General features: G+C 42.1%; 1 protein-coding gene across 10 annotated transcripts in view; it reads left to right on the top strand.

The window, feature by feature from the left end:
• Positions 1–17,243, top strand: part of Arhgap21 (Rho GTPase activating protein 21) — a 119,329-nt gene extending 102,086 nt beyond the window's left edge. For 6 of the 10 annotated variants that reach the window (XM_029536911.1, XM_029536909.1, XM_029536910.1 and 3 more), the window contains 13 exons: positions 1,354–1,638; positions 3,597–3,661; positions 3,737–3,876; positions 4,389–4,531; positions 5,204–5,359; positions 5,448–5,526; positions 6,103–6,176; positions 6,253–6,342; positions 9,465–9,590; positions 9,780–9,821; positions 10,135–10,240; positions 12,110–12,141; positions 14,797–17,243. In XM_029536911.1, coding sequence (XP_029392771.1) covers positions 1,354–1,638; positions 3,597–3,661; positions 3,737–3,876; positions 4,389–4,531; positions 5,204–5,359; positions 5,448–5,526; positions 6,103–6,176; positions 6,253–6,342; positions 9,465–9,590; positions 9,780–9,821; positions 10,135–10,240; positions 12,110–12,141; positions 14,797–16,467 — 3,009 coding nt within the window. In that variant the 3' untranslated portion in view covers positions 16,468–17,243. The remainder of the gene's footprint in view (positions 1–1,353; positions 1,639–3,596; positions 3,662–3,736; positions 3,877–4,388; positions 4,532–5,203; positions 5,360–5,447; positions 5,527–6,102; positions 6,177–6,252; positions 6,343–9,464; positions 9,591–9,779; positions 9,822–10,134; positions 10,241–12,109; positions 12,142–14,796) is intronic. The other 4 variants (XM_021192013.2, XM_021192012.2, XM_029536914.1 and 1 more) reach the window with 1 other exon arrangement.
• Positions 17,244–21,778: the final 4,535 nt, after the last annotated feature.

Raw genomic sequence — 21,778 nt, 5'->3', positions numbered from 1 at the left:
AAAGAATTTAGGTTTGCACACAGGCTTGGATGCGGACAGTCCCACGGCCATGCAGAGCTGATGGGTTTGGTGACATCATTTCCTGGCAGTCCATGTTCTTTCCGGGACCCTCCTCCTGGAGGGTTTATTATGGCCCTGATCTAAAACTTGACTGTGTTATGGAAGGGGTTGGGGCTCTGGGTTGTTTATCGTCAGAGATACAGCTCAGTGTTACAGCCTTGACTGACACAAGCAGTACTCAGAGTCAGTCCCTAGCAGCAGCAGGAAAAAGAATGTTCCATGGACTTCTTTATTTATTTTGTTTGGTTTTGGATTTTTAACACAGGGTTTCTCTGTGTAGCTCTGGCTGTCCTGGAATTCATTTTGTAGACCAAGCTGGCCTCAAACTCCCTGAGATCCACCTGCTTCTCTTCCTGAGTGCTGGGATTAAAGGCGTGTACCACTACTGCCTGGCTTGGAGTTTTTTGTTTTATGTAAATTTCTTTACTACTTTTGTATTCATATGATTGTTGTTAAAAACAAAAAAAAGCAAACAGGGACTAGAGAGATGTCTCAGTGGTTAAGAGCACTGATTGCTCTTCCAGAGGTCCTGAGTTTAATTCCCAGCAACCACATGGTGGCTCACAGCCATCTGTAATGGGATCCAGTACCTTCTGCTGTGTCTGAAGACAGCTACAGTGTACTCACATACATGAAATAAATAGAAAAAAATTTAAAAAAAAATAAAACAAACAGTACTAACAGCCACTTTCAGCGCATCTCTGTGGCATGTATTTTACTGACTTCAATACTCAGTTTTGTCTTCCCTTCTGTTGTTGGGATTTTACTATCCTTAGATAGTTTAGACACATATCCTAATTGGCATATATGTGACATCTAAAAAAAGTTTTACATTTAAAATTTTTATTGATTGATTGATTGATTTAGACAGGATCTCACTGTGTTGCCTGGAACTTGCTAATTAGACCAGGCTGCCTCATACTGAGAAGCTCTGCTTTGTGTGTACTGGGCTTAAAGACATGAATCACCAGGCTCAGCTACATATTTATCGTGTGTGTATTGAGTGATTGTCCCTGTGCCATGGCAAGGACATGGAGGTCAGAACACAGCATGTGAGAGTTGGTTCTCTTGTACTGTGTGGGTCTCTAGGATCAAATGCAAATCAGACTTGGCAGCATGCACCTTTAGCGACATTTTTTGATCCTTCCTCATTTCATGTGATTTCAAGTAAATGAGACATTTGCTTTACTAGGTACACAACTATTCATGGGAAAGGCATTACTTAGTGATCCTGACACAGAGTTCTAGCCTTGTATTGCATATTGACGAACATGGACCAATTATGTTTTCTAGAGAGTTGGTGGCAGTATTCGGCCATGGAAACAGATGTATGTTGTCCTTCGGGGCCACTCACTTTACTTGTACAAAGACAGAAGAGAGCAGACAACGCCATCAGAAGAAGAACAGCCCATCAGTGTCAACGCTTGTCTGATAGACATCTCGTACAGTGAGACCAAGAGGCGGAATGTGTTCCGACTTACCACGTCTGACTGTGAATGCTTGTTCCAGGCTGAAGACAGAGATGATATGTTATCATGGATCAAAACTATTCAGGAAAGTAGCAACCTAAATGAAGAGGTATGTTTTTCAAAGGATGTGGATGAAACTTGGTATTCTCACAGTATGTTCCCTAGGCTGACTAAAAGCATTAGATAGATTATTTTTATAAGAAATAAGATATTGTATTTCAGTCATTAAAAAGGAAAACTCAAGTATATCTGTATTATTTTTACTTGCTGGAAAGTACTATTACTAAACAAGAAAAGAGATGGTATTCATAGTCTCATATGTTCAGACACAACAAACCACAGAGAGGAGCCCATGATTTTCCTTACCATTAATGTTGTCCCTGGTATCTGTGAGGAGGGTCAGGACACTTGTGGATATCAAAATGCGTGTGTGCTTAAGCTTCCTCCATACAGCATAGAACCTGCAGGAACCTTTTTGACCAAATTACAAGCCTCTGATTTTGAGATTAGTCTTGTTGTGGGCTAGGACGAATGGCTATGTAAAGGCACTATGATTTGGTTTGGTTTGGTTTGGTTTGGTTATATTGTTTTCATGGAGTTGTACAAGCAAAATACAATATAGCCTGGTGTAGTTACATGCTTCTCAGGAAGCATGTGCTGTGAAAAACCATGTTACATGCTTTACGCTCTTGAGTTTCTCTGGCTCATACCATCAGGGAGGTATTGTAGGGCTGTAGTCGTCATCGTCAGGATAGTGCTTTACCACGAGGACGCTTAGCTTTTGTTCTCTAGCTGCTTAGTGCACTTAGCAGCGGCTATGTGCAAAGAGCCGAAGATAGATTCAACTTAAGAGCTTACTTGGGTTTTTAATTAGCACAAGAGTAATAGGATACCTTAAGGCGTTGATCCTTCTCCCTCACCCCCTTTCCTCCTGGTCCCTTCATCCTTCAGGAAGCCTGCCTTCTTCTCACATGGGTTTGCTGCCTCCTGAGTTTGTCCTTCCCTCTTCTTTTTCCATACTCACAGTCCTTTCTCTAATTCAATGACCTGTACCACATGTAGACATGCACACATACAAAAATTAAAATCTAGGGTGTGCTTATGAAGGAAAACATACAATTTGTCTTCCTAAGCTTGGGCAAAGTAATAGTAAAAAGTGGAGAAGGGATTTACTCAATGTGGTGACCCTGGGAAGAGGGACAAAGAGGCCGAGTGGGCTCCCCAGGCCTGTCTTTGGGAACCTTGCATGAGGGTTTGATTAAAGTAGCAGGCAGAAAGGCTTGCATAACTAAGCAGTCCTCGTCAGGGTGTGCTCCTGCCCATCATCATTGTGGCTCGGGTCCGATAAGTTACAAAACTGAGTGAAATCTCTTTCTAGGAGGCAGCTCCTCTAATTGACACCATGCATGATGAGTGAGCCTTCCATTCTTTCAGCATGAGATTCCAGGGAAAATCCCAACTTCTTGAAAACCATTGTTTCAATAATCTAATAGTCCAAAAGAGCCTAATCTCTTTAAATATTTTCATTCCTGCCTGTGTGGCTACATGTATTTCATTACACTCAAAATAAGACTTATTTTTTAAAAAAATGTTTGCAGAGACATACCAGTATGTAATTGCAGTTGCTACAAATAGAGTCGTTCCTGTTTGCTCAGCTCTGGGTTCAACTCGGGGCACAGGACAAAAGGGGTTCTTGATGAACTGCCCCTTTTGATACCTCCTGACTCTTACTTCACTGTTCCTTATTCAAGTTTATCTTTAGCAGATTCTTTGACTCTGCGGTATTATTGAATCCTGATCATTTTTCCTGGTCTTAGAGAAGTCACACATTTTATGTAACATATCAGCTCAGGAGTACTGAATCCCGAGGCTTAAGAATTCTCCGAGGTGCTGCATAAATACAGGAAATCCACAGCAAACTTACTTGCAGGAGCAGCAGGCAATTGGGCCATCTCCACTGAGAACAAGTCATAGCATTTGTATTAACAAGTCTCAAGCCCATGGTTACCCTCTGCCTCTAATAGTCTAATAACCCCTTCCCATTGTCACCTTCTGCTCCTTTTGTAGGACACTGGAGTTACCAACAGAGATCTAATTAGTCGAAGAATCAAAGAGTATAACAGTCTGCTGAGGTGAGAATCCCACCATGCCTATGGTTAATGTAGATGCCACGTGTACAGTGCTTTAGAAAGGTTTCTTTCTTTCAGCAGCAAAACAGAGCAGTTGCCAAAAACACCTCGCCAGAGTCTTAGCATCAGGCAAACTTTGCTTGGTGCTAAATCAGAGCCAAAGACTCAAAGCCCACATTCTCCAAAGGAGGAGTCAGAGAGGAAACTTCTCAGTAAAGGTAACTAACGGCACCCAGGGGTCTGGCTGGACCATGAGGGTGTGTCCTTGCTTCACTGTGCTATTCTTAGCAGCTGTCACAGTTAGCTGGTTAGCTAGCTCAAAGCTCACTGTAGACATGGTACAAACTCAGTGGAGATTTTCCTTTAAGATGAAGCCAGAGGCATCTGTTTCTTTAATCAAGAGGAAGGGTAGAAGAACACACAGTCACATGAAGGCATCTTTACAGATGTGAATGGCCAGATTCATCGATATGAGACAGAGGCAGTACTTCCCTGCCTCTTACAAAGAGGACATGCTGCTTCTGCCTTCCGTCTGAAAGGGAAGAAATATAACTATATCTGACAAGTTCTATGGACACATCGGAGGTCTAACAGTAGGAAGAGAATAATTGTGGTGAATGTACACTGGGTGAATGTAGACTGTTTTATAATATAAGCATTGGTGAATCAGACTTAAATAGTCTTGTTTCCGTCTTGTGTAACGTCATCTTATTTCAATAACAATCAAAAGATGATACCAGTCCCCCTAAAGACAAAGGTACTTGGAGAAGAGGCATTCCAAGCATCGTGAGGAAGACGTTTGAGAAAAAGCCTGCCGCCACAGGGACCTTTGGAGTGAGGCTGGATGACTGCCCACCTGCCCACACCAACAGGGTAGGAGAGCCCAACCATCTATCTGGACTTCCACGCCAGTGCCTGTGGTAGTGGGGCCTGAGTGCACAGCCCTTCAGATAAGTGTCCATCTAGTACACGGCCCTCCCTTAGGATGACTGCTGTGCTGGCCGAGTAATTTTTATATTTAAGCTTTTTATCTAATATATTAACTCTGAACTAGAGTAGTGATTAAATCGGTGTCTTAGTCAGGGTTTCTATTCCTGGACAAAACATCATGACTGAGAAGCAAGTTGGGGAGGAAAGGGTTTATTTAGCTTACACTTCCATACTGCTGTTCATCACCAAGGAAGTCAGGGCTGGAACTCAAGCAGGTCAGGGAGCAGTAGCTGATGCAGAAGCCATGGAGGGATGTTCTTTACTGGCTTGCTTCCCCTGGCTTGCTCAGTCTGCTCTCTTACAGAATCCAAGACTACCAGCCCAGAGATGGCACCACCCACAAGGGGCCTCTCCCCCTTGATCACTAATTGAGAAAATGCCCCACAGCTGGATCTCATGGGGGCATTTCCCCAACTAAAGCTCCTTTCTCTGTGATAACTCCAGCTGTGTCAAGTTGACACAAAACTAGCCAGTTACAAGTGGAAATGGTCAGTAGGGATTCATTTTCAAACTTCGGTACTGTGTTAAATAAAATGCTGGTTTCTTGTTTTTCAGTACATTCCATTAATCGTTGACATATGTTGCAAATTAGTTGAAGAAAGGGGTCTTGAATATACAGGTATTTACCGCGTTCCTGGCAACAACGCAGCCATTTCAAGCATGCAGGAAGAACTCAACAAGGGGATGGCAGACATTGACATCCAAGATGATGTAGGTTCACTTCTGTTGGACTAACTGATTCAGTTTTTCCTTTCATAACATTAACCATACTGTATTTATTTCTGTTTTGCGTCTCCAGAAATGGCGAGATTTGAATGTAATAAGCAGTTTACTAAAATCCTTCTTCAGAAAGCTCCCTGAGCCTCTCTTTACAAATGGTGAGTTGGCTCCCATAAATCATGCCAGAGGAAAAGGTTCAGCCTGTGCTAGAAGCCATAATCAAACCAGAAAAACGAGGGGTGAAGGAAACAGCTTTTATATTGGCTCTAAATTAAATGAAAATCATAGTTAAGAACTGGTTTTGGTCTTTTCATAAATTTTGGTGAAAATCATTTGCTAAATTGGTACATTTCAGTAAAGTGAAAATAAGATGTATATTGTCCTATGTTTGTCATTAAGCTAAAAATGTTGTTATTGTTTCAGTCAAATTCCCTGTACATAAGTATAGTGAAAGGACCCTATAGTAGGTGCTACTGTCAGTTAGGTCAGGATATTGGACAGGTTGACTGGATATCAGACTGTAGCTTCAGAGGCATCCTACTGAGAAAACTTTCTTCTGATTGTTGGGAAAGCTTGGAGATCATTAAGAACCATCTCCAGCATGTAAATTTCAGAGATCTATATTTAGGGATGCATGAAAGTCTTGTACATTTTAAATCATGGTTCCTTGAACAAAGTGAGACCGTATTTCACCCAAGCAGTTAACGTCGTTCTCTTCTTCCTACCACTGCCAGACAAATATGCTGACTTCATTGAGGCCAATCGTAAGGAAGACCCCCTAGATCGGCTAAGAACATTAAAGAGACTAGTAGGTATTACTTTTACTTGGGGAGGTGCAGCTCAAATGCAGCATTTAAATCCATCCTGAAAATAATATGTTCCAGATTCATGATCTGCCTGAGCATCATTTTGAGACACTCAAGTTTCTCTCGGCTCATCTGAAGACAGTGGCAGAAAACTCAGAAAAAAATAAGGTACGTCAAGTACATTGCTGAAGTGACCTCTCTGAGGGTTGGCCCTCATAGCTCTGGGCTAAAGATTTTTATTTCGCAGAAGCCTAAGAGTGCCTCTGACTGGGCTGGCTAGATCTTTCTGAATATTATCTCATAGCAGAGGCTCCACAGGCAGCTGTCCTTTTGTCCTTTAAGGGAATTTCATTTAAAAATGTTTCAGTTTACATTTATCCAGCAGGAAAAATGGAAGTCAAAATTTTATGGAAGTCAAAATTTTAATTTTGTTTTCGGCTCTATGTCACTAGCTTGAGTAGGAGGCATATATGTGTGATATACAAGCCAAAGGGTACCAGATGATATACACTGAAACATTTTCAGTTTCCTATTAGACAGGCATGATAGCTTTCTTCTTTTAATTCCCCATTATCATACAGCACAAAATGAGCTGTTCTAAGGAGTATCAAATATTCAATTCATATTCAGGTTTTCTTGACATTTTTAAAAAGGTTTTTACAGTATGATTATTTCTTTAAATATCTAGATAAGATCCAGACATTATATTTCACTGGTTCATTTTCATCTTAATTACATTTTGCCTAGTCAGTGAATGATTGTTACCTGAGTCCATTCTATCAAGAGGTTAAATGATTCTCCTCCTAATTCAGATCATTCATTAATGTTCTTAGATGGGGCTGGAGAGATGGCTCAGTGGTTAAGAGCACTGACTGCTCTTCCAAAGGTCCTGAGTTCAAATCCCAGCAACCACATGGTGGCTCACAACCATCCATAATGAAATCTGATGCCCTCTTCTGGGGTGTCTGAAGACAGCTATAGTGTACTTACATATAAAAAATAAATAAATCTTTTTTTAAAAAATAAAAAAGTTCTTAGATGATCATATTGTGTTTTGGAGGGAAAACATTCAAGAGAAAACTAAGGAGTATGGCTAACACTCCTCTTCTGAGATTGCTTCCTGCCTGCGGAGGCAAAACTCAGTGGTCCAGCAGTGCATCACCATCACCCTGTTTGAGAAGATGAGGAAGACTGCACATTGCCTCTGCACCGTCCAGGTGTTCATTGTTGTCATTTGAGAGGTTAAGGTGAAGGGAAGGGAGACCAAACCCAAAGACGCCAGTCTACTGAGCTGTCTCTAAAAGTTTGTACAGAAAAAATCAAAGTTTGCCCAGTATAATTTTAGCTGGAATATTTTCTAGTTGATTATCCCTGAAGGATGGTGTGTCATTCTTCCATTTTGCTGGATAGATGTTAGTGTTTGTTTGTTTTAAGGCAGGCTCTCTGTGTAGTGTAGCTGCCCTGGAACTTGCTCTGTAGACCAGGCTGGCCTCAAACTCAGAGATCTCATCTACCTCCTGGTGCTAGAATTAAAGCACGAGTCACCATACCGGGCTCAGTTTTTTCTTTTAGAAATCTGTCCTAAAATTTTACTTATTTAGGGATTTTTTTGAGAAAGGCTCTCAGGTAGCTCAGGCTGGTCTTGAACTCACCTGTGTGAGCCTGTGTGTCCTTTAAAGTATTATCCTCTTGCCTCCTCCTCATAAGTACTAGAGTCACAGGCTTAGTGGGTTTGCTAGATTAATACTCAGACTTGAAGACAATATGGTATTTTATTTCCTAAACTTTTTTCTTTCTTTTCCCATTAACTTATTGAATAACTTTAGATCCTGATTGCAACCTTCCTTCTCTTCTCAGTCCCTGCCTCACACACCTCTTCCACTCTGAAAAGGGGGAGCGCCCCCCTGAGTACCAGCCCACCCTGGCAACTCAAGTCACTGCAGCACTAGGCACACCTCTCCTGCTGCGGGGGAGGTCCAGCCCTTGTATACTCTTTGGTTGCTCCTTGACTTTTTTTAATCTAATTTTTTGGAACGTAAATGTACATTTCAAACAATTGCCAGAAATGAAAAATGAAGCCAAATGTCATCTTTTATATGTAGGAGCTAGCTAATATTTTCTTACATAAAACAAACATTTCTATATATAAATATTAGTGTATATAATTAGTCTAAAGACTTAACTGAAGCCATAAGCAAGAGTCTGCTGAACACCTGAGAGAGTATTTGATGTGGTGGACTCTGGCCATGTGCACCAACACAGAGTTAGAATAAGATGATGGCATATTTCAGAACAAGACATAAACGGTGCTGCCCAAATCCTTCCCAGCAGTTACATTTTTATTTTAATAAGTCATTAACCTAGGAAAATCCTAATTTTAGTGAGAATTTATTTTTCTGCACTGAAATTGGTATGCTATTACGTGTAACACAGGTTAAACGATAAGTGACAGCTGTTTCAGTAGAAGAGAAAGGCTTTTTGTCTGGTGACTGTATGCACAGGCCCATGCCTTATAGTCTAGTACTGTGGGGGCCCCGCATGATGGATTTTGTTTTTAGTATGACTTTTTTTTTTTTTTGAGTTTTGTGGTGATTTTTTTTTTTAATATTTTGATGGCTTCTTAAGATTTGTTAAAGTTTGGATTCTTAAGATTGGTTGAGGTTATTTAACAGTTTATCAAAACTTAAGCTCAAAGTAACGTAAAAGAAAACAGGATCCATGCCCGTGACTGTCATAATTGGACCAGAAATTCAGGCTAGTATGTCAGTGAATGTACAAACTGATCAGAAGACTGTCCTGCTAAGAATGAAGCAAGGCTAAGCCCAGAACTTGAGGAGGTTTGGGTGGGGTAAAAGTGAATCGAAACGTTGCCTTCAAGCTTGTTTTCCTCTGTTATTGATTTTGATGTATGACACAGAGAAGAATCTGGAGCCTTGCATGTATTTCTAAATCCTTTGTCCCTTCCTTCCAGTTCTCAAGGGACAGAGTTCCTTATTCTTAAATTTCACTTTTTCTTTTCTTGCCACCTAATCCTTCTTTGTTAACGAAGAATCATTGATTTGGTTCAAAACTTATCAAAGACTTCTTGGAAAAGCAGGAATAGCAATTAGGCATCACATATAATCAATGGAGGATTTGCTCACGAGAACACAAGCTAGGAATAATGCACTTCTTGTCATCCAGTTGTATTTTTTCATCGAAAAGAACTTTCCATAAATAAATTTCAGCAACAAAATGCTAAAGCTGCCATGGAGACCTGGTCTAATTTCCACTTTCATCCTTCCTTTCAGATGGAACCCAGAAACCTAGCGATCGTTTTTGGTCCAACTCTAGTGAGAACCTCAGAAGACAACATGACCCACATGGTAACACACATGCCTGACCAGTATAAGATCGTCGAGACTCTGATCCAGCATGTAAGTTCACACTGTGTCCTCACTGCGTCCTTCCTGCAAGTCCATCACAGCGGACAACCGGGAGAGCAGAAGTCACCTCCACTGCTTTTTCCCATAAGACATTTCCCTTGTTTCTGTGCTGTTCCTTAAGATAGAGCTACACTTCAGAGCTTATTTAATTATTCTCACCTTTTTTATTTTAAATTTTAGCATGACTGGTTTTTCACAGAAGAGGGTGCCGAAGAGCCTCTTGTAAGTATTGTCCACACATGCTCGGCTGCTCTCTCCTGTGAGATACAGCCTCCTTCCTGATGCCATGGCCATCTTGGTCTCCTGCTTAGTGTGTTGTTACCGGCTTTGCACCCTGGATGCAGGCAGCTAGCTCCTCAGCTGCTGGCCTGATAAGAATACCGATGGTGCCTACTTTACCATTAGTGACATCTAACCAATGCAAAATTAACCTTGTGCTCAATATAATAATGCATCTTTTACTAAATGTTGTTTAAATTTTTAAAAAAGTTGCCTTTGAAGAGATGATGAAGAGCTCTTTGTCTGTTAACCATAGACAGCAGTGCAGGAGGAGAACACAGTAGACTCCCAGCCAGTACCAAACATAGATCATTTGCTCACCAACATTGGAAGGACAGGCGTGCTCCCTGGAGATGTATCAGGTAACTTGTCTAGGCAGTACAGTACTGACCTCTAGGATACTTGACCTTCCTATAAGTGAAACAGTGAGCAGCCATAAGCAGCACTCCATATGGGTTGTTTTCTCCTCTTCTTCCTTTTCTTTTCTACTAATAAAAGCTGCAATCCGCCTTTTCTGATGACCTCACTTACCTTCCGGCGACTGTAACCCATTGACAGTGCATGGAGTTGTGATGTGTGTCAGAATGGGAAGCTGAGCGTGATGAGCATGCAGACCACTGTTTTGTTTTATTTTTTTTTTTAATTCACAGTTTCCATGTAATAGTCATCACAAGGTAAAACAGATCTATGCTGCTGAATGTGTGGTTGCTGTGACGGCAGAAAGAATGGTTAGACTGGGTGCTTAGTTCTGTTTGGGACCAGTTCTGTGCCGGCAGCAAGCTACATATGCTGAGCTGCCCTTCTCAGTCCTATCATGTCACTGGAGACGTCACAGTCAAAGTCATTCCACTTGACCTTGATTTTCTTCTCTCTCCTACTGCCACCCTACCACTTGGTTAAGTATTAGTATTTAATAGGCTCTGGATGAAAACGTCTCCTGCCAAACTGTCGCACTATTCTGGCATGCTATTTCACACCATGTTCTCCCTTTGTCTCTAGTTCTTGTTTTAGCTCAAAAGGGTATTTTCAGCTCTTACTGACACAGGCAAATCTATACTGATGTTGCACAGGCGATGTGGGAGGAGTCTATCACACGGTAATGTCACTAGTGGATTCTGTGATGTCCCTGATGGACAGCTGGAGCTGTAGGAAGAAGGAGGACTGCTGTCCACACTGTAGCTGCCTTGTCTGCAGAAATCCCCGGTTCTTGTAGATGCCAACCTAGTTGATCTGTGGTGTACACGTCTCTCTTAAGAATATTGTAAACAGATCACTATTGCTCTTTTAAAAGTTTTTCTGCTGTCTCTTGTTATTTCTGAAGCAGACCCTGAGGAGAAATAGCATGGTATGGTCAACCAGTTCTTAAAGTCATAAAGCATTTAGCCATGTGTTAAAAGGGGCGTGGCACGGGGCCCAGCACATTAATTTTGAAAATTATTCTCCCAAAAGTTCAAAGATAAAATTCTAAAATTGATATTTATTCTTAATAGCGCTGGCCCCTTCCTACCCTCTTTATACTTGTATACTGAGTTTTTGCCAGACAGCAAAATTATGGTCTCCATTTCTCCATTTCCATAATAGCATTTGTTAATAGATACTTACAAACCTGTTAGCAATTTAACCAAACTAACCAAAAGGATCCCTGACTACACAGATGTGAAGCTGGGGTCAAGTACAAAAACTAGAATCATCTAAAGAGACTAAAAGTGACCTGGACTCAAGGTCACCCTAATGCCTTTGTTGCATCCATTCGCATCTGGGATAAGCTCGTACAGATTCTGATCTGACAGTCTGACAAAAATCAACATGCACACCAGTTGAGTGTTTCAATTCGTAGTTAGGGCAGCCAACAGTCTGGAAAGTTCTACATTGTGTATCAGTTTCAGATACAAGATGTGGGACATAATTTTTAAAGGTCTTCAAGCTTCTTTATTGCTAGATTTACTGTTTAGAAAATAAACACTAGTGTTTCTGTTTTTGTTTAGCACAGGGTTCCTTTGCCATTCCTCTCATTGAGCTGGTTCTGCCTACAATTCACAGCATCCTTTCATGGCGGTGGCTTTCTGTGGTGCAGCTTGCATCTTTGTGAGCTCTGACTATCCACTGTGTTCTTGTTTTGAGTTTTGCTTTCACATTTTGTTCTGTGCCTGTCCTTTTCATAAGTTTTGCATTGTTTGTTGAAAGCAGCAAAGCTTGGCTCCCACTAACCATATTTTATTTACTTCCCACAGATTCAGCTACTAGTGACTCCACAAAATCTAAGGTAAGTTGTTCTGTACAGCTGGAAAACACTCCATGGTAGCTTTGGGTTGAGGCTGACTTCCATCATTAATATACAGGTGTAGCACACACTAGAGACAGAGTAATAAAGTCTAGTATGCAGAGAAGCTAATTTGGAATAGAGGAAGGGTGGAAAGTACAAGATTGTAAGTTAGGAAAGTGCAGTTAGGGGAACAGTTTAGCGTGATGTAGACAACAGTGGTTTGTTTACATTGTCAAATTGACTAACATAAAAGCAGGGAGAGTGAGAGAGAGAATCCCCACATAAGCTGGGATGATGGCATGTGCATGAGACAGGAGGATAACCAGTTCTAGTCTGGGCGTTGCTATATAGTGAGACTGTCTCAAAACACGTACAAAATACAAATACCCAGCAGGTGGTTGAGTTTATCCACCAAGTCACTTCTCACTAACTCTTAGAGTGTGATTCTGTTGCTACCACAAATGCTGTGACCACGGGCAACTTAGGAGAGAGACGAGTTCATCTCACACACACATGTCACAGTCACAGTCCGTCACTGGGGGAGGAATGTCAGAGCACAAACGGGAAGCAGAAACCACAAAAGAACAGTGCTTGCTAGCTCACTCAGGTGCTCCTGTAGAACTGGCCTTCTTTACAGAGGACCACCTGCCTAGAGACGTGTTGCCTACAGTGGCCAGGCTATCACAACTCAGCAATCAGTCCCCACGCACTTGCCCAGTCTGTGCTCACACATACTCCAGTCTGTGCTGAGGAACCCCTCAACTTCAACTTCTTCAAGCAACATCTAAAGCTAATTAGCGCATCTACTGGGGGTTTGCTCACTTAAACATATAATTTTATAAACCTTTTACCTTAAACTCATTAGCTGGTAAGTTCTTACACACACACACACACACACACACACACACACCTAGTTAATTATAGTACTGATGACACTACCCTAAGTCGTGTAATTTCTGTCTCCCATGAACAGGGACATAATCACAGTTAGTCATCATAGTCAGGATGCTAACATGATCACAATACATTATTATATAAAGTAGTTTTATGCAAATATTTCCAATTACCTGAGGATTCTTTTAACCCCACTCCTACTCCCAACTCCTGCTCAGGAGTAATCAGGAATCATTGCTTACATTCAACTGTCATGTCTCCTTGGTCTTTGTAGATCTCAGACACTTCTCTTTCATTGTTTGAAATGGATACCCAGTGTGTATCCCTAGCTAGCCTGGGACACATAATCTTCTGGTCTCAGCTTCCCAACTACATCGATACACCTAACTACAGACGATAGCTTTGAAATCAAAAAGAGATGCTCGAAATTCCTACTCCCTTCACTAGACACTTGCCCTTTTCCTGTCTGCTCATCTTACATCATTCCGTACGATGCGATGCCTGGGATAGTGAACACTCAGCTAACAGTTTCCAAATTGTAGAAAAGCAGTGTCATTTCCCCCAACACAGAGAATTAGAGAATGTTAAAGGCGATATAATCTAAGTGCCTCTTTTGTGAACAACACATTGAGATGCAAAAAGAGACTTCATCCCTACTCTATGCCCAGGTTCAGCTATGGTCCTCCAGTGCTAAGGAGAACAGAGTAACCCATAGGAATGCACTGGCGGGTGGCTTAGAAGCCTATTACAACACATAAAAGCACAATCCTTGTAGACCTGTGACTTACCCTTCAGGAGACCTTAGGATAGCAGTTTAGCTTAAGACATTTTTTTTTTTTTGTAATAGAAAACTGTATTCTCAAATCCATTACTCCACATGCCTGCTGCTTGACACTCTACTCAAGATTGTGTTCTAGAACAAGGACTCACTCACCTGCCCACCAACAGACTGCTCAACAGACAGACCTTCTGAACAAACTCATTTTAAATAGTTGTCATTAAGAACTTCTAATAAATAGCAGTGAATCTTAGAGTACTGGAGAGCTTCATGGTTAGGATTTACAACCTTTTCAGTAGTCTGTGTCATCGTAATTTTCTACTTTTGCTGTTATGTGAGATGAATGAAATCGTTAGTAACCTGATTTACCCAAGGCAAATCCCCAAAGATCCACTCCTGGTGAGGTAATGGGAGCCAGACTCCCCTTAGCTGAATGAGTGCGTCAGGATCAAATGTCCACAGTTAGAAAATTGAATTCAGCCACACAATCATAATCTCATGTCTGAATATTACACTATGTCAGAATGATGTTCACCTAATTTTCCCATTTGGGTGTTAAGACTGGGTCTCACTGTGTAGTCGGGGCATCCTTGGAGCTTGTCCTCTTCCTGGCAGCCTACCAGGAACTGTGGTTACAGGTGTATCCCATCACACCTGGCAGAACTCTTCTACTTGTAGAACAGATAAAGGAAGTGGGAATATTTGAGCATTGTGGATGTGGAGAAAACCAACAGGAAAATTAATGAAAATTGGGAAGCCTCAGTTCCCTTAACCATGAGAGAGATGTATATATCATGATGTGGCAAGAAATGGGAACTGTAATTAAGTTGACCTTGATAAAAGTTCAAAGGGGACTTTTAAAACATATACGGTGTTATGGTTGCATCTAGGACCGACCGTTGGTAGACTTTAGTTCTTTACTATCTGGGGACAAGCCAGCCCTGGACAGTGTTCATGGCCTCATCTTTCTGCCTGTTTCCTAGGGCTCCTGGGGATCCGGGAAGGATCAGTATAGCAGGGAACTGCTTGTATCCTCCATCTTCGCAGCTGCCAGTCGCAAGAGGAAAAAGCCAAAAGAAAAAGCCCAGCCCAGCAGCTCTGAGGATGAGCTGGACAGTGTGTTCTTTAAGAAGGAGAATATGGAACAGAGTCACAATGAGATTAAAGAGGAGTCCAGAAGAGAAAGCGAGACATCAGGTAGCAAGCAGAGGGTCGTCGTTGCCAAAGAAAGTAGCACTAAGAAAGACACGGGTACAACGAAGGAGGAGAAGAAGATCCCATGGGAAGAGCCATCCCCACCACACAGCTCCAAACGCAACAGGTCACCAACTCTCAGCTGTCGCCTGGCCATGCTGAAAGAGAGCCCCAGATCACTTCTAACACAGAAGCCCCACTGCGAAGAGACTGGGTCTGACTCAGGCACTTTGCTTAGCACGTCTTCCCAGGCTTCGCTAGTGAGGTCCTCCTCTAAAAAATCCACCAGTCCAGAAACCAAGCACAGTGAGTTTTTGTCCATTGCTGGTACCATCACCTCGGATTATTCTACCACATCATCCACTACCTACTTGACCAGCCTGGACTCTAGCCGCCTGAGCCCTGAGGTGCAGTCAGTGGCAGAGAGCAAGGGGGACGAGGCTGATGACGAGAGGAGCGAGCTGGTGAGTGAAGGACGGCCAGTGGAGACTGACAGTGAGAGCGAGTTCCCGGTGTTCCCCACCACCCTGACTTCAGACCGGCTGTTCCGAGGAAAGTTACAGGAGGTTGCCAGGGTGAGTCGCAGGAACTCCGAAGGCAGTGAAGCCAGCTGCACCGAGGGAAGCCTCACACCAAGTTTAGACAGCCGCAGGCAGCAGTTCAGCTCCCATAGACTGATCGAATGCGACACACTGTCCAGGAAAAAGTCTGCTCGCTTCAAGTCAGACAGTGGGAGCCCCGGAGATACCAGGACTGAGAAAGAAACTCCTGCCCTGGCCAAGATGTTTGACGTCATGAAGAAAGGCAAGTCAACAGGGAGTCTCCTGACACCCAGCAGAAGTGAATCCGAAAAGCAGGAGGCCACTTGGAAAACAAAAATAGCAGATCGGTTAAAACTGAGACCCAGGGCACCCGCAGATGACATGTTTGGAGTTGGGAATCAAAAACCTACTGCTGAGACAGTGAAAAGGAAAAACATCAAACGCAGACACACGCTCGGAGGCCACAGGGATGCTGCTGAGATCAGCGTCCTGAGTTTCTGGAAAGCTCACGAGCAGAGTGCGGACAAAGAGTCTGAACTTTCGGCTGTGAATCGGTTAAAACCCAAATGCTCAGCCCAGGACCTTTCCATCTCAGACTGGCTCGCCAGGGAGCGCATCCGTACCAGTGCCTCCGACCTTAGCCGAGGTGAAGGCCTTGAGCCTCAGGCTGATAGCCCCAGTGTGCTGGGGACACCCATCAGCACCCACTCACCCCCGTCTCAGCAGCCCGAAGCAAGGGTTGCTACCAGCACCTTGGCTTCAACCAGCCAGCCCCCTCTTTTCACACCACCACAGTCACCTGACCAAATAAACAGAGAAAGCTTCCAGAACATGAGCCAAAATGCTAGTTCTACAGCTAACACCCACCCCCTCAAACAGTCTGAGTATCCGGACACTAAAGCAGAGTCTCCTCCCTGACTTTAAGCTGGGTCTAGCCACTCTAGCAAGGAAAAACTACTGTTACACAGTCTAGTAACTGTAAATACTTTTCTTGTACCAGAATTGTTATTATGCAGCCTTGCTTTGGGCTGGATTCACCATTTTGCACTGTGAAATAGCTTTACAGTGCATTACTACAGCCAGAAGAACACACGTATATATTTAAGAGTATATTGGATAGTTGTATACAAATAAGCAAGGTGTTTGTTGCAACTCACTACATAATATATTCCCCAAATTACTGAAGAAAGTCGCTGCCTCCTGCAGCCAAATTGTTCTTTTGGTTCCTCACTAACAAAAGTGCCTCATGATAAAAGTACATTTGATTTTTAGGGTGCCATATTGTTAAAATTAGAAAATTGAATAAATGAATGCATTTTATCAGTAACAAGTTTCCTTCCATTTACCAGTTAACACAGGTGGATACAGGACTTCCATTCTTTAGTCATTCCAGGCAGATCTGAGTTTTATATTCAAACTTTTAATACAGTTTTTGAGTTTTTGTGACTTGAATTTTTAATCTTTCTGTAAAATACGTAATAACTTAAATGAACATATTCTATGTGTATCTTTTCTTCAGATACCAGATTTGATATAAATGTTGTAACATAGGTGTGTAGATAGTGTATCCTGGATGGGACTGGCTTCTTACTGAGAAAAATATAATTCTGCATGAGGACTTTATCCAAACCTGTGTCATGCCTGTGTGCATACCCAACTAAACACTGGAAATAAAATTGTCTTGGTGAACTTTGCACTGTTGGGAGCTTACTTGGTTTTACAAAGCTGTCTATTTATATATTATCTAATCCTTTTAAAAAATATTTGTTTATTATATGTAAGTACACTGTAGCTGTCTTCAGACACACTAGAAGAGGGCATCAGATCTCATTACAGATGGTTGTGAGCCACCATGTGGTTGCTAGGAATTGAACTCAGGAGCTCTGGAAGACCAGTCTGCTCTTAACTGCTGAGCCATCTCTCCAGCCCATATTATCTAATATTAACTTTTAAAGATCACCTCTGTTCACACCGTCCTTCCACCTTTTGCTTTTCCTTGTGACTGAGAATGGTCTCTCAGAGTGCTTGTAGAACTTACTCCTGTACATAGGAAGTACTTACTAACTTTAGCTACAGCACTATATTGCTTACTTAGTAATTAGCCACAGCAGTGTATGTTGCTCACCTTGTCTTGAGGTACATTAAGTAAGGGAAGGTTCTTGGGGGTCACTGAATAAAGATTCCTGGAGGGTACTAAGTGAGGGCTGTTGTGGGGTGCTAAGCTTTTGAGCTCTAAAAGTTCTGGGACTATACTTCCCAGCTATGTAGAATGTTAGACTATGTAAACTAATGAATTAGCTCCTCACATAGACAGTGACAACAGTTCTTCCCAAAGTGGCATGTTATAAATAATACTTAAATAAAATATACACGTTAAGATTTGATGACCTCAGGAGTCACTGGGGCCAGAGATTCACAATGCTACCGTACCTGAAACACTTGTTTATGAAAAAAAAATGTTTTAAATTCTACTGTGTCACAAAATGAAATTCCTATTATCTATAAAGCTATATGTATGTATACACAATACACATCATTGTCACAGGGGCTACATTTCATCATTACAAAAAAGGAAGGAAAGGATTTAATAGCATAATGCATGCTCAGTATACAAGTGCTCTGACAGAGCTACGTGACAGAAATGTAACGCAGTCATCAGACACTGTAGGTGCGGCCACAGACAAGTGGAGGCCATGCTGTGTGTGGCTGTGCTAGCAGTCATGTGATTTTCTTTTTTATTTTAGACAAGGCTTCACTATGCAGCCGTGGCTGTCATGGAACTTACTATGTAAACCAGACTGTTCTGGAATTCATATCTGCCTGCCTCTGCCTCCCAAGTGCTGAGACTAACGGAGTTTGTTACCATGCCAGACTAGATGCTATGCTGTTAGAAAAGGTCTGAAGAAAACGTTCCTTTTGCATACTTTACACAGCAAAAATAAAAATCAGTATATTATTCAAACCGCCAAGATCACCTTTGCTTAAGCATTTTAAAAGTCTGGCTCAAGGCTCAGATAATTGTATTTCAATCAGCCCTTAAATTATGGATTTAGTTGTGTATTTTTTAAGTCCCTAGTGTAATTATTTAGACTATTGTTTCTTTTCAGGATTCTATTTTTTAATCATCTTATATGTGCATTTTGGACCTTTCTACTCTTTATTATTAACTTTAAAAATGTTGGCCAGAAAGATGGGTCAGTGGACAGAGGTATCTGGCCCCATGTTTGACAACCTAAGTTCCATCCTTTTAACCTATGGTGGAAGGAGAGAAATGGTTCTCACATGTGTGTGCCCATGCACACAAAATCTGACACATTTTATTTGTTTATTCATTCATTCATTTATTTATTTTATTTAGTTCCCATCCTGGGTTTGTTTTTCTTGAACCCATGTGTTATTTCTGTTGGGCTCAGTTTTATTTCCAAACAACCGAAGGTTTTGATTATTGACTATTGCCAATGATCTGCATGACCACTAAGCAGAGATGAGCTTTGAACCATTAAAAGAATGAGACATAGATCTTGAATTTATATATTGCCATTTTCAAGGTTGGTGCATGCACGTGTTTGTGTATGTGCGAGTACACACATGCACATGCTGAGGCCCACTTGCCAGGACACACAGAGGTCAGAGGGCAACTGTCAGGAGTCACTCTTCCATTCCCTGTGGGATTCATGTCTGTGCTGTAAATACCTCTCCCCTCTGAGCCATCCCATTGGCCCTATTCTGTCATTAAAACAAATCCAGTTCCTTCACTGCTTCAGGAGAGTGTGTGTGTCACTCCTGGGCTTTATTGGATAGATGAGATTAAGTTTGTTCCTTTTTGGATCTGCATCCTCCCTGACTTTTCAGAGCCTGGCTAGGAGATGACTGAAGGTCTGTGTTTGAGACTAGGTTACTAATAAATGTAAAACTTGAGGGTTTGTGTATTGGTATTTATGTCTTAGCTTGACATATAGGTTTTCAATTGTAGTATCTAGTTGGATGTGCAACCTGCTTACATTTAGTGCAGTTACTAGTGTAGGGTTATTGAAGACCTCTGACCTCAACATATGCATGGCCTGCATGCATGCATCCACTCATACATAATTTTTTTTTGAGACGGGGTCTCATTGTAGCCTTGACTAGCCTGGGACTCCATATGTAGATCATTCTAATCTCAAACTCAAAGAGATCTGCCTACCTCTTGCCTCCTAAGTGCTAGAATAAAAGGCATGTGCCACCATGCCCAGCCAACAATTTTTTTTTAATTAAAGTAGGATCACTATAATTTATTGTTTTGATTTGTATTGCCACAAAGATGCCCAAGGCTTAATACTTTATAAGGATGTCTATTTAACTTATAGAGGGCTAAGAACATGTTTCCAGCATTCTGGGAAGGCTTATTCCACACATTGTTACATTCATGGTAAAGTGAAAAGACATTGGCCATATGCAGAAGGGACCAGGTGTGAGGGCTGACCTCACTGTAACAACAGACAACTTGAAGAAGTCACTCCTTCATACCAGCACTGTTACCTTGTGAAAGTGATGTCCCTCTCTATTAGACACTTTTGGTGAGTGAAATGGCACAGTGGGTAAAGACAATTGCTGAAAACATCACTACCACATCAATGCCTCACGAAGGACCATGCCTCCAGTGCATGGATACGTGGACAATATTCTCAAACCATACCAGAACTGTAATACTGGGTACCACAGGGTCATTCATTCATTGGTTCCTCAAGATGATTGGGTATCAGGTCTCTGTCTCTGTCTCTGTCTCTCTCTCAATGGGTATCAGGGTCTCTGTCTGTCTCTGTCTCTCTGTCTCTGTCTGTCTCTGTCTCTCTCTCTCTCCCTCCCTCCCTTCCTCCCTCTCTCTCTTCCTCCTTGAATTCACAGAGGTCCACCTGCCACTGCCTCCCAAGTGCTGGGATTAAAGGCATGCATGACCACCACTTGGATCCTTTTAAATATGTTTAAAAGTTCTATTTACTATTATTGTGCAGGTGTGCATACAAATGTGCCATGGTTTGGGTGTAGAGGTCAGAGGACAGACAGCTTTCACGAATTGGTTGTCTTCTCACTATGTGTTCAGAGAGTTGAACTCAGGTCATCAGGCTTGGTGGCTAGCACCCTTTACTTGCTGAGCTAGCTTGCTGGCCCACAATACATGTATTTTAGGTAAAAGGTCTTGATATAAGTTCTGTGATTGTGAAGGACATGTAATGGGGACCAGTGGTTTCTGTCCTGGGGTGCCAATTGTGTGGGCTGAATATGCCCTATTTTTTTCTGCCAATCTACAGTGTCACTTCTGCCTCCTGTCACTCCCAGATACATGAAGGATGATCTGGGGTTCAGTATCTGCTCTGTTGCTCTACTCGAGGTTCTGCTCAACATACACACTGTCTTGATGGAGAATGCCAGTGCGGCTGCTTTGGGCTTGCATATGAGTTTTCTAATTCAGTATGCTGGCTTTAATGTGCTCCCTTTTGTTGGGGGAATAGTTTTGTCCTCTTAATTTCCCAGTCGGATGTGTAAGTTCATATATTATATTTTCAGTCTTTTCAATTCTAATAAAGTTTATAATTTCCATGTTTACGAAGCCATAACTACCAAGTTTTAATTCTGAGTTTTTTTTTTATAGTCTTGTGAATTTTCTGAGAGATAGGTTTAGAAATATGTTTTTTAAATGTCCAAATATGTGACATTTTTTATAATGTATCACTTTTCAATATTTTCCTACATTCTTTACGGTAGAATATGTAGTCTGCATGTTCCTCATTCTTGGCCATTGGTTGGGGTTACTGTACAGTCAAATCTAAGTAATGTTCTGTGTTTGAAAGGCACTGCACTCTATTGTCGGCAGGCATGCCACCACTGAGCAGGGCTGCTGCCATGATGCCTTCCTTCTCCAGGTCTTTTCTCCAGGTCCTGCCTGTAGGAGGCAGAAGTCCTTTGTGACACTGGACACATGTCAACCCTAATGTGCCTCAACCCCACGGGGGTGCCAGAGCCTTCCCTGGGTGAGCCTGAGAGATGGCAAAGCCTTCCTTGGGTCAGAGTGTCAATGTCAACAATGTGTGCAGAATATGACCACTGTAGCCTCTTCCACCCCCATGTTTCCAGCCTGAAGACTGAACGGCTTCCCTACAGAGACCATTCCTATGGAGAAGAGCTGAGCCTGCCTCCTTGTTCCTGCCTGTTGTCTGGAATAATGACCCCTGTTAGGGCAGTCCCTGGAGCC

Source organism: Mus pahari, chromosome 3, assembly GCF_900095145.1.
Source record: "Mus pahari chromosome 3, PAHARI_EIJ_v1.1, whole genome shotgun sequence".
Taxonomy (NCBI): Eukaryota; Metazoa; Chordata; class Mammalia; order Rodentia; family Muridae; genus Mus; species Mus pahari.
This window is presented reverse-complemented; position numbering and strand designations above follow the sequence as displayed.